Genomic DNA, 12,453 nt, shown 5'->3' on the forward strand with positions numbered 1-12,453 from the left:
CCACAGATGATAGCATCGAGGCTTTGAGGTTTTGTCTTTCTCACGGGCCTCCTGGTTCCCAGGGTAGGACATATACCAGTGAACCCCGATGCGAGATGTCAAAGGTGGGAGAGCAGGGGTGGGTGGGATGTAGCCCCTCCAGGCCCGCACTCAAGGCTGTATGAAAGAAGACTCATGATTGGGGTGGGAGGGTCATGGGTATCCAGGGCAGGGGGTTGGGATCTCATGTATCCCCACACCCTTCCTAGGACCTGAACACTCCTGGGTGAGCATTCTCTGGCCTTATCTGGATGGCAAGAGTGAAGATGCCATATCTCCCTTGTATTATTTTGTTTTACCACTTTGAGACCAAATGGTTTGTTTCTAAAAGGGGGAGTGTCAAGCAATTTTAACATGTTCTTTATTTATTTTCAAACTTCAGATCTTTTTGTACCCCTGTCTGATTTTTTGCTATCTCCCCAACTACCTATACTATTGCATGCTTTGTTAGTTTAAATCTACTTATTTTTTAAAACTTAAATCATGAAATCAGTCTTGAGCAATACCTGAAATGTCTGCTTTAATGTGCTAGTTATTTTTTTATTACTTTAAAAAATAAGTTTCTAAATCTATGTTGTTTAAAGTAATGTTTTCAGAGTACCACCTGAAGTCATCCTGTTGGTTTCACACTGGGAAACAATGATTGGGTGCAAACTTTCAACCCTGTATTAAGGTCCTTCTCCAAAATCCAGTCACTGAACTCTGAAGGTGTGAACAGCCTATGCTGGGCAGAGGGCTGTGGGCAGGCACCTGGACTGTCACTAGGGGTCTAGAGACCATAGTACAACATCGAGCCTTGGAGATGCACCTGTCTGTTAACCCAACAGCCAGACCCCTGCCTCCCTCTCACCTTGAACTCCTCATGACTGAGGTGTCTCTGAGGAGCCGCAGCTCTGAGTGCTGAGTGTGGGAGAAATCTGCAAGATCTCATAGGGAAGGTGGCATTGCTTTGGGTCTTGACAGGGAACTGAGTTTCCTGGCAGAGAAAGAAAGGTGGAGCCTTTTAATCAGAGATAGTGCCATAAGCAAGAGACAGAGGAGAAAGGGTAGTGGGCCCTGCTACCCTGAATTTGGGAGGCACCCCTGTGACAGAGCACAGAGCCCAGGTTAAAAAGGCACAGTCTGGGGCTTCCCTGGTGGCGCAGTGTTTGAGGGTCCGCCTGCAGATGCAGGGGACACGGGTTCGTGCCCCGGTCCGGGAAGATCCCACATGCTGTGGAGCGGCTGGGCCCGTGAGCCATGGCCGCTGAGCCTGCGCGTCCGGAGCCTGTGCTCCGCAACGGGAGACGCCAGGGCAGTGAGAGGCCCGCGTACTGCCAAAAAAAAAAAAAAAAAAGGCACAGTCTGGTCCCCAGAGTGTTGACTTGTGCAGACTTTTAAATTTAAGTAGCTTGCCAACTGGTCCATTTTCTCGAAGCACTTAATGACCTCCCATAGTTTATGTGCTTAATTACTTATGTATAGTGCCATTTTCTTTTCCCCCATCCCCCAGAATGTACACTCCAGGAGGAAGGGGGTTTGGGTTGTTTCGTCTGTTTGTTTGTGCTTCCTTTACTGAAGTATTTCAAACACTTATCCCATGTCTGGAACATAACAGGTGCTCAATAAGAATTTTAATGAATGAATGGAGGAAGTGATGGCACTGATGGGTCCCACACTAATGTCTGTCCTGGGGTTGCGGGGTGCGGCCAGACAGAAGGCCCTGGTTTCCCTTCAGCCCACGCGGGTCCCTCCCAGTGGCTCCCTCAGGCTGTGGGAGCAACAACCGATTTGTGACCAAAAGCAAACAAGCGAGATGCTTTGACATTGGCTTTGGCCGGACTTGCAGGTAAGGCTCCACAAGCGCGGCTGTCGCCGGGCTCTGGCCTCTGTGGTGTGCCCCTAAGTCCCGGCCACCCGATATATGACTGAACCTTGCAGCTTCACCCGTCTGTGCAGTGATCTGGGGCAGGCCTGAGTCTTGGTCCACTCGGACCGCAGGAGCGCGGGGGAGCGGGAGGAAAGGGGGAAATGAGAGACTTTGCCACCAGAGGGCGTCCGAGCTCAGCTGCCGCGCGCGCCAGCTTGTCAGCAGTGGGCTAGGGCTCCAACTGGGACATTACCCGCCCCAGGTCTCCCTAGAGGAGGTGGAGACCGGGGAATGCCGGAGGACCGTCTTATCCATTGGATTGTTAGTTCTTTAAGGGCAGGGACCAAGTCAGTGGGATTCCCGGCTCTACACCCAGCACCCAGAAGCGGGCTCGGCCCGGAGTGAATGAATGAATACAGGTTCACAGAGCACCTAATTGGGCGCGAAAGTAGTTTGGGGAAAAAAACGAAAAATGCAAAAGACACCCATCCCCACGGCCGGAATCCCGGGGCTCTCGCAGCTTCCTGCTGATTGCCCCTTCCCTTTGCCCCCAGTTGGAGCAGCTGAACCCAGGCCGGACGGGCCCCGCCCACTCCCCCAAAGCCAGAGATCCGGGACTCCAGAGACTTGTTCCCACCAAACACCCCTTGGATGGACGCGGGGACAGAATCCACTCCATTGTCAGGTTATGAGGGAAAGAGCAGAGGGAGGTGGCCGGAGAGGCTTGTGACCGCTAGCGAGGCTCAGAAGGGCACTCTTCTCACTCCTGCGCCTCCCAGACCGCCGCCTGCTTGCAACCGTGTGCTCTGCCGGGGCCATCTCGGGTGTCCAGGTTAGGGTGCGGCAACCTACCAGGAGGGCTGGACTCCGCCGAGAAACGACCCCGTGGGTGTAGTTCTCTGCACCAGAAAGACGTGGAGCAACCTCCTGGTTGTGGGGGGAGAGGGGCGTTCTTTCATCACTTCGGGTGGTGCTGGGCATCCTTTGGGGAGAGGGAGAAAATAACTGAAGCGTAAACAATTATTTCTAGCTCCCATTTCCTGAGTACAGACTATGTGCCAGACGCAGTGCTGAGCACTTCGTGGTGGTCGGGAGGGGAGTCTCAAGTCAAATCCCACAGTTCCCCTCCGCGGGGTGGGAACTGGGTTTATTCCATTTCACAGTGGAAAGAGCAGGGGTGCAAAGGGCTAAGTAAATTCACGTTTACTAAGAGCCTCCGGGGCGAACTGCCATTATTTCCTTTTGGTGGCAGAGCACTCTATTTAAAAGCTTCAATTTCACAGTTGAGGAAACTGAGGCTCGGCTAATAAGTTATAGCTCTGGCTTGGAATAGAATCGGAGTCGCTCTGACTGCAAAGACTAGTCTGTTTCCCTTAGTCCCAGCTTTCCCGGCCGCGGAGCAGCGAGCTGAAGCCGGTGGTCACCTCCAGGTCCTACACTCCCCCAAAAGGACCCTCTTAGCTACCCGGGACGCAGCTGGCCTAGCTGGCCCTCACCTCTAGGACCGATCTGTTTGTTTTCCTTTGGTTCTCATTCTGTTCCCGCCTCTGGGACTCAATCTTTCCATCTGCATAATGGGAACAGTAACCAGTCCCATCCCCGACCCTCACTGAGCGGCTGACTTCCTCCGTGCAGGTTAGGCCTACAAAGCAAGGGCCCAGCGTAACCGAGAGGTCAAAGGCTGGGGCGCACCGCAGGCCCAGGAGCATCCCGGGCGCGGAGCAGGGGTGGGAGGGAGGGGACAGGGGGAGCGGCCGCGTGGGAGGGGACTCTGGTCAGAGCCCCGGGCCGCGGGCAGAATTCGGCTCCAGGCCCGCCCCTTGCCGCGCGCCCGCCCCGCCCCACCCCGCCCCGCTTTCGCCTCTAAAGTGCTGGGCGTGCGCCTCCTGCTGCCGCACTTTCACTCTCCGCAGTCGCATCCCCTCCGCGTCCTGCCTCCGTCCACCCGCCGCCCGCTCTTGCCATGGATGCCAAGATCGTCGCTGTGCTGGCCCTTGTGCTGGCTGCGCTGTGCCTCAGCGACGGTGAGTGCGCCCGGCGACGGAGGCGTGGGCAGGCGCCAGGCTCTTGACTCCGTGTGGGGCCACGGCTCCTCTGCCCCGGCCCGCGCCGTCCCGAGCGAACCTAATCCGCGCCGCTTTGCACCCGGGAGGTCGAGGCAGCCCACCTCGCGGGGCGCGCTCCCTCGGCGTGCGGCGTTTGAGGTCCCCAGCGTAGCGTCCCCCGCGCTGAGGCTCGCACTCCGCTGCTGAGCTCGGGTTCCGGGACGCGGGAGGGGCCGCCAGACCTCGGGCGGGCTGCAGAGCGAGGTCGGGCAGGATAACTGGATGCGAGCGCGCCCAGGGCGCTTTCGGAGCGGGAGCGGGAGGGCGCGGAGGTGTGGAGCCGAGTCGGGAGCCGCGGGTCCCTGGCCCTTGACCATCCACCTCCCAGCTAGTGCCTTCCCGCGGCCCAGCTCGGTTTCCAGAGTAGAATGGGCTCCTGGCTCCGTGCGGGGCCACGGCTCCTCTGCCCCGGCCCGCGCCAAGGCCCCGATGAGCACCGCGATGGAAATGCGTTCTGCGGTTCCTGTTGGAGAGAGCGCTTTGCAAAGCCTGTCTGGCATCGCGACTTGCTTGTGGTGGCAATGCGATCGGGTGCAGCTGCGAGGCGTCCCTCGCAGTCTTATCGTTCCGAGCAGCTGTCGGGTTTGCAGCGAACGCCTGGCTGCGCTTCTGTACCGCAACGCGGTCCGCAGCGACGCGGCGAAGCTGGAAGCGCATCCAGACAGTGCCTTCCCTACCTCTGTCTGGGGTCACCCAGGAGAGGCCCAGGGGCGATCTGGGTCATGCATGCGCCTGCCCAGCCCCCAAAACACACCTGCAGGCTGGCGCCTTTGTCACCAGACAGGCGAGCACTGCTCTCTCTCGGAGTGAGCGCTGCAGAAAAGTTCAGTCGCCAAGGCTTTAGGCCATGGGGAAAGGTGGTGTACCGTTTCACTGTGAGAGGGAGAGACCTTTTTTCTTTTTGAGGCTTAAGCGAAATCTCACTGTCCTGTTACAGGACACCACTGCTGCAAACCAAAATAAACTGTTGCCTCTGAACACACAAAACAAAACCATGTCAGCACGGTCAGGCCATGCCGAGCTTTCTTGGCTGCGAAGTTTCCAACGAATCCTGCAAAGGGTTGAAGGACACTGTCCTTGGTGCAGCTGAGGTCTGTGCAGGGCCCCAGGCCCTGGAGCAGTCTGCTAGGTGCCAGCTGAAGACCTCTGCTGCATTCTCACTGGCTGGTGGCTCACCACCTGGGAAGTGTTCTTTAAAAGTGTAGCAAGTTGCTGGTCAGAGCTGCAGAGACTGGCACCAAAGGGAATTCAGAATTTTTCTGTAAGCTGAAAAAGTAACCTAGCCTGTGTCTTTACACTGACACTGACACCCCCAACCCAGGTCATGGGGCACACTCTGGTTTGGGTATTAACAGTTGAGTGGTTTGGTGAGAGTAGACGTGTCATCATCCAGCTGTGGGAGGAAATGGTGCTTCTTCTAGCTGCCCCCTCCCCTGGGGAACCGCAGAAGTGACTAGAATGCAAGGACCCAGGTCCTTGAGTCCTGGGCACAGCTGACCTGGGGGGAGCACAGAAGGAGTGGGGGCCTCATCCACAGACTCCTCCTGACTCTGAGAAGGGTGGGTTGCTTGCCCATCTGAGTTGCCCTCTTGGCAGCCAAGCGGCCAAGTCAGGGTCCTGGGCTCCCGCTTAGTCGGGCTCTCCTTGCACGCATAGGCCAGAATGAACTTTTTGACCACCTGGAGCCTGTGTACCCATGCTGGGTCCCCTTGTTCAGGCTCTGACTCGGGCTCCTGCCCTCCCTCCATTGGCTAACCTCAGCCAAGCAGCTGGGTCTCCGGATGCCCTGGGCTTCTAGGGGTTAAAGTCAGGGTGGGCCCCATTCCTAGGCCTGGCTGGAGGGGCTGGCCTGGGGGCTCTTGTCTCTGCATTCGAGTGGAAGGACTGCTCCAGAGCGGAGCCAAGTTCACCAGAAGCCAAGTTCCCCCGAGCCCTGGGTAACATCTGGACCAGTCAGGCCTCTTGCCTGTACACAGACCACGTGCAAAACAGTTGGAAAAGTTAGTAATATTGACAAAAAGCTGGCAGGAAGGTCACCAGCTGGACACAGCACCTAGCTCTCTTGGTAAGAACACTTGGGGCTCTGTCACTTTAAAAAACCTGTTGAAATTCTCCACTTGACAGGCAGGCAACTGGGTCCTGGGAGCAGGAATAAAAATTGCCTTTGAAGGAAGTGGATAATCCCAGGAGGTGGAGAGGGGAGAAGAGAAAAAGAGAAAGCTTGTGTTCTGAGCTCAGAATGGGCTCTGATTTCTGGCCTGATCGCCACCGCTTCGCTAATGGACTCAGAACAGCATCTCAGGGACACGGGGGAGGAGCAGCCCCCATCTTGCACAACGCTGCCCTCAGCAGCTGTCATACTGTGCACCTTGCAGTTTGCTGCTCTGGGGTTGGGACCAGTCCTGCCTCACCAGTGGGCCCCACATGCCGGTTCTGCTCAGCTCTGAAGGACCCCTGAGAATTTCAGGGGAACCTGGAGGCAGGACACTCGGAGGGGAGACTTTGGCTCTTCCTTTACCCTGGCCACCCAGCCCCCAGCTGCAGGCCACTTTCCCAGGTGACCTGGTTACAGGGCCATACAGACTTCTGCAGGGACCCGGTACACTTGCTAAAAGCCAGGCCCCAGCAGCGACTTTCTGGACTTAGCCCAGGTGTAAACCTGAAGCCTGCTCCAGGCTCTCCAGTGCCACGAGTCACCGAGAGCCTTGAAGCCAGGCTTTCTTCTTCCTGGTTTTCAGGGAGTCAAGTTTGGTCTTGGGGGGCCAGGTGGTCTGCTTTCCCACTGACTTGTTGGCCATGCCATCTCTTGATGGAGTTCAGCCTTGAGGAAAAAAAATTAAGTCCCTCACTCACAGGCCTCCCCAGCTCTCTTGCCCCGAATATGGAACTTCAGAACCACCAGGAGCCCTCTGGGAGCTCTGTAAACAGGCAAACTTTTTTTTTTTTTAATCTCTGGACTAAATATTCTCAGACCTACATTTAATTCCTGATGAAAGGATCCACAAATTCAAATAATTTGGGGTATTAAGTAGGGCTTGGATAAAATCTGCAGAAAACATGCACGCATACACGCGTGCACACATATACGTGTGCGGGCGCGCGCACGCGTGCGCACACACACACACACACACAAGTCAGTACCCACCCCCCCACCCCCCGGGGCTTGCAATTCTAGACTTCCAGGGTGAGCTGTGGGTTCTGCAGGAGCCCTTTGCTAATTTACACTAATGAGTGTCAATTATGGCATTTTGCAAATTGGTGAATTGGCAAACAAAGATGTAATACAACCCAGGAGGCTGGAGCATCCCTGCACAGGCAATGAAAGCCACGTTTGCCTCCAGCCCTGGAAGTGCAGCGAAAAGATGGGCCCTCGCCTGCCCTCTGGGGACGCCCAGGTAGGAAGCCAGTGGGATTCTTTTGTGATTGCCTGGGCTTAAGGTAAATGTGAGGACAGAGAAGACTGCAGGTGGGGGAGGGAGAATTCCCAGGGGAGCTGCAGTGGCTCCTGGGAGAGAGCGAGCCTGGAGCCTCCTTCTTCCCCCTCCCTGTTCCCTGAATTGGGAAGTCTTTCTCAGTTGGCCATGGAGGAGTTTATTTTGCAAAGAATAACTAGGAACCTCAGTACCTTGGACTGAAACAGTTCTCTCCTGTGATTAATGTCCTTTATCTTGAGACACCCAAGCAGGGGCCTTCCGATTTTAGCTTCCCTACCCTCCTAAGGTCCAGCTCTCCTCAGGTCCTTCTGGCCTCTTGCCCTGTAGAGGCTGAGCCTCAGCCCACTCAGAGCTCCCTGTGCTACCCAAGGAAAATGTCTCTGCCAGGATGCACCCATGACTCCTCCCATCGTTCCCCATCCTACCCTCATTCCACCATCTGATCGCTCGGCTGCAGACCCAGACACACTTGTATCCCCAAGGCCTGGCAGGATAATAACAAGCTGCTTTGTTCTCGTTACCTCTCTAGGGAAACCGGTCAGCCTGAGCTACAGATGCCCTTGCCGATTCTTTGAGAGCCACGTCGCCAGAGCCAATGTCAAGCATCTCAAAATCCTCAACACTCCGAACTGTGCCCTTCAGATCGTGTAAGTCTGAACATCCTCCTCCAGGGATGTTACATTTGATGGGCATAGTAACACCTAATTCACAGACTTGTTAAAGCTAGAGAAATGACACATGCCGAGTGTCCAGGCTCGAACCTGGCATAATTAGAGGCAGCCGATAGTACCACCAGGCAGGAGTTTAAAAGCTTCTCTTACCCTTGGTGCCCTAACCTTGGTGCCGTGCTCACTCACAGAGGGTCCTTGCCTCTTCTTTCCAAGCTTCCTCCCTTTAGTGCAAGAGATGGGAGCACATTCAGATGCACCCTTAGACTGGAGAAACATGGGATTCACCAAAGTTTCTTTCTGCTGAAGAACAGTAAATTAGCCAGCCCCTTGCTAGTAACAGTTCTGCCAATGTCAGGGCTTTGGTGCCCTAATTTAATCCTTTATCACATAGCACAAACTCACAAGACTCAAATTCAGTTGAAGTCATCGTTAAACTGTTTGGTGAAACTCAAAATTACCAGCTCACTTAACTGCATTTTCTGAAAGCCAGCACACAAGGTTTTAGTTTTGCTGGTGTTGATGGCAGCTGCTAACATTTGATTTTATTCATGTGGGAGACGAGACATACCAAAATCACACATACGTGAGACACTAAGATCTCTCCTGGAGAGCAGGAGGCTGAACCAAGTCCAGAAAGAAAGCCACATGTGGCCGTCCATTGCTCGGCCCTCCGGTGCCCATGTGTCCCCGTGCTCGCTCACAGCGAGCTTGGCCATGTGTCTAGATGTCGGGGAGTGGAGGCTCGGGGTCTCCTGGGCAGAGCTCACCTCCTGAAAAGTCCCAGCACTAAAAGCAGGATGGGAACACAGCAGTTGGAGCAAAAGCTACACCCATCTGACGACTCTCCACCCAACACCAACTGGTTTTATGTTTGACTTTTCTTTTTCTCTAGCCTTTGCTGCCTTGAATGTGTTTGTCATTTACAATATGCTTTAGGGCACTAGAAGATGAATTTTTTTTGTTTTCATTTTCTTTGCTTGTAATAAAATACTCTCTTTTGAGAAGTATTTAATCAGATAATGAATTCAGCAAGGATGGGCCCACTTTGCAGTGCAGACTCTGTGGATTCCCTTGCCTCGAGGTTGAAGAAGCCAGATAGAATCCTCATGTCTTTCCCGGCAAACACATTAATAAACAGCAATCCCCAGAATTGGACCTGGATCCGCCTTGCTCTGAGCCAGGCCCTCTGCACAGCTCATTGACTCAACAGGCAGGCTGTGTGAAGACTCCTGGTGTCCACGAGCCTCTGTGCTGGCCCCATGGGTCCTCCTAGACCCCAAGTGGCTGGGCAGTGGTGTCCTCGGGCTGCTTGAGATTACCTGGTACCCCGGGGCTTTATGGAGAGGGATCCAGAGACAAGTCCAGGTCCTCTTCCAGGAGTCTTCAGAGAGGGAGGCTCTGAGTAAAGGTGAGAATTGGGAGGAAGATGCAGTACGAACTTTCAAAGAACAAATGAGACCATGAACATTCAGTGAACTTGTAAAATCTCTCTGGAAACCATTCTCTGGCAAACTACCTACACTACCTCTCCCCATCCCCCAGACTATGTGGTACCTCTTTGTAGGTCTCCTGCCTCTAGGCTTACTTTTAAGTCTGTCTTCCATGTACTACCAAGATGGTCCATCAAAAGAAAAATCTGCTTCTGCCACCCCACAAGTTCCCGTCATAAACAAAATGGCAGATGAAGCCCCACTGCTTTGCCCCTTACATCTGGCCGCGGGCTTCTTGAATGTCCTGTCTCCCAAATTCCTCACATCGTCTCTGCACTGTTACCCCTTTGGGCTATTTGCTCTTGCTTTTCCTCCCCCCTTGACTTCACTTGCCCAGCTCCTACTTATCCTTCAAAAGCCAACTCAAATGTTCCCTGTGTGAATTCTCCCTGGACTCCTTAAAGACTTTTCTTCACTCCCCAGTGTCTCTGGGGTAAAACTTGAAGCACGGCTAGCACTTTCTCCCCAGCACACCTGGGGTTCCTCCCGAGGCTGAGCCTGCCAAGCGGGGCACCCCGCTCCAGTTGGGTCCCAACCTGGGTGTCGGATGAGCAGATGTCCAGGTCACAGCCATGTTCCCCTCCGATCAGCTGCACAATGTCGCCTCTTCTGTTTTGCCAGGGCAAGGCTGAAGAACAACAATAGACAAGTGTGCATCGACCCGAAATTGAAGTGGATTCAGGAATACCTGGAGAAAGCTTTAAACAAGTAAGCACAACCACCAAAAAGGACTTTCCACTAGATCCACTTGAGGAAAGCTAAACCCATGTGAGATGAAAGGGCAAAGGTGTGTGGGGGAGGAAGGCCTGAACGGTGAGGACCAGGTGTGCCTGGGGGGCAGCGCATTGACCTGGGCACGGGCGAGAGGTTTGCCCAGCATGTAGACAACTGCATTTATAGCCTACGGTACAATATCGCAGCGTGTGTTCATCTGTGCCCCGTACCTTTCACATTGGCTGTTTTATAACTGGGGTTTTTCTAAGAAATTGTATCATCCCAATAGCATTTCCCACCTGTCCGTTCCCTCATAATCATCACAGTCATCATCATTCTCATTACCCTTTTTTAAATCGATGATTACTTCAAGCTTTGTATTTGGTTTGTTTTGGAGATTCTCCTTTTCTCCCCGGGGGAGTCTGAGCACAGTCAGGTGATGGCCGAGCAGGGAGCTCAGATAAGCATCCTTCCTCCAGACGCTGAGGCTCGGAGGAAGACTGTGGGCGACTCCAGCAGGGGGTGCCTCTCCTGAAACGACAACCCACATGCTGACCAGTGCTAGGCAGCGGCCACTACCTTCGCCTCCTCTTTCAAGCTCAGTGGTTGGATGGGTGGGCTCCGCGTAGAACCGCCATCACCGGGGACTGTGCTCAGAGACCCTCTCCGGGTCACTCCCGGCCTCTTCCTGCCTCCCAGAATATGCTTTCATCTGCTTCTGCTTCTCATTTCTCTATGCACCCAGCTGGAGGAGGGTGACCGCAGGGGCTCCCACCCTGTGGCCCCCTCCTCCCTTTGCCCGCCCCTCCTCTGCAGGCCCTCTGTGAGATCCTTCTCTGGCCTCCTCCAAAACGGGGCTGGCCCTCTGCTGGGGGTATGAGATCACGTCTCCTCCTTCCCGTGAAAGACGGTCTTTGCAGAATCAAATGCAGTTTTCAATCTGAGAGCTTGCTTTGAGGAATTTGGTTTCTGTAATTGCCTCTGAAACCTATGTATGCCATGGAGGCTCTACAAACTCTGACGTTTCTGAAATCAGAAGTGAAAAAATAGATGAATCAACAAGCCTCTTGCCACTAACCCCTCCTCCTGAAGCCACAAGATGGTTTCAGGTTCCAATCAGAAATGTTGGCGAGATGAAATCCCCTGCATAAATGTGATCCACAGATGGGCCTGGTGGTATTTGTAACTTTTTGCAAGGCATTTTTTTATATATATTTTCGTGCACAATTTTTTAAACGTTACTTTAGTAAACAAATGTATTTCAGAATATATTTATAGTCGAACAATTCCTATATTTGAAGTGGAGCCATATGAATGTCAGTAGGTTACATTTCTCTATTGCCGTAAACTACTGGCGATTTGTAAAGAAATATATACGTGTGACTGCAGCTTTTTAATGTTACCCACAGTGTATTTTTCCACTTGTACTAAGATTGTATCAGATGTGACAGTATAGGCACTTAGCAATAAAATGTGCATTGCTTCGTGGTGCAAACCTCCTACTGTGTGTGGGAATTTATTTACCTGAGGTGAAGTCCGTTAGTTGTCAGACATGGGGCTCACACACATTTCTGGAATTTATTCGGATAAGCTGGCCTGCTGGTCAGGTGCCTTGCATCCCTCCTGCCGAGTTCACATGCAAGTGACAGCACATGGGCCTTGCTCAGGAGCAGATTAGATCTGCAGCTCGAGTTTTTATGTCTTTTTTTTTTTAAACCCAGTAGAAGCAGTGGGGCTAGTTTTCTGAAGAATCATACTTGACTCACTAATTCCTCCTCCCCTTCTTACTGCTCCTTGGTCCTCCTAACATCCCCACGTAATCTCCAGAGACTCAATCCTCATCATATCCAGCTTTCACATTTTCCCATGTAAAAATCCCATAATTCCAGCCCATGGCTAATATCAAGCTTTCTCAGGAACAGGTGGCCTTACCCCATAAATCATTAAATACCATTCAGCTTGAATCATTTTAATGTGACAGTCAAGAGCCAATTGCTCTAATAAAGTTGCTCTAATAAAATTCTGCTAACCAGCTCTCTCCCTTGCTCTCCAGAACAATCCCAGTCATTCCCAGGGGGTGTGTGCACAGGCGTCCAGAAAGGAGAAGGTGGGATCAGGCTGCTTTCTTTCTCTCCTCCTGGAAGGCCATCT

General features: G+C 53.2%; 1 protein-coding gene across 4 annotated transcripts in view; it reads left to right on the forward strand.

Annotated features, from left to right (window-relative positions):
• Window positions 1–3,766: 3,766 nt before the first annotated feature.
• CXCL12 (C-X-C motif chemokine ligand 12) overlaps window positions 3,767–12,453 on the forward strand; it is a 28,145-nt gene continuing 19,458 nt past the window's right edge. For 2 of the 4 annotated variants that reach the window (XM_032609193.1, XM_032609195.1), the window contains exons 1-3: window positions 3,767–3,912; window positions 7,957–8,074; window positions 10,210–10,296. In XM_032609193.1, coding sequence (XP_032465084.1) covers window positions 3,852–3,912; window positions 7,957–8,074; window positions 10,210–10,296 — 266 coding nt within the window. In that variant the 5' untranslated portion in view covers window positions 3,767–3,851. The remainder of the gene's footprint in view (window positions 3,913–7,956; window positions 8,075–10,209; window positions 10,297–12,453) is intronic. The other 2 variants (XM_032609192.1, XM_032609194.1) reach the window with 1 other exon arrangement.

The sequence above is a fragment of the Phocoena sinus genome, chromosome 16 (assembly GCF_008692025.1).
Source record: "Phocoena sinus isolate mPhoSin1 chromosome 16, mPhoSin1.pri, whole genome shotgun sequence".
Classification (NCBI taxonomy): Eukaryota; Metazoa; Chordata; class Mammalia; order Artiodactyla; family Phocoenidae; genus Phocoena; species Phocoena sinus.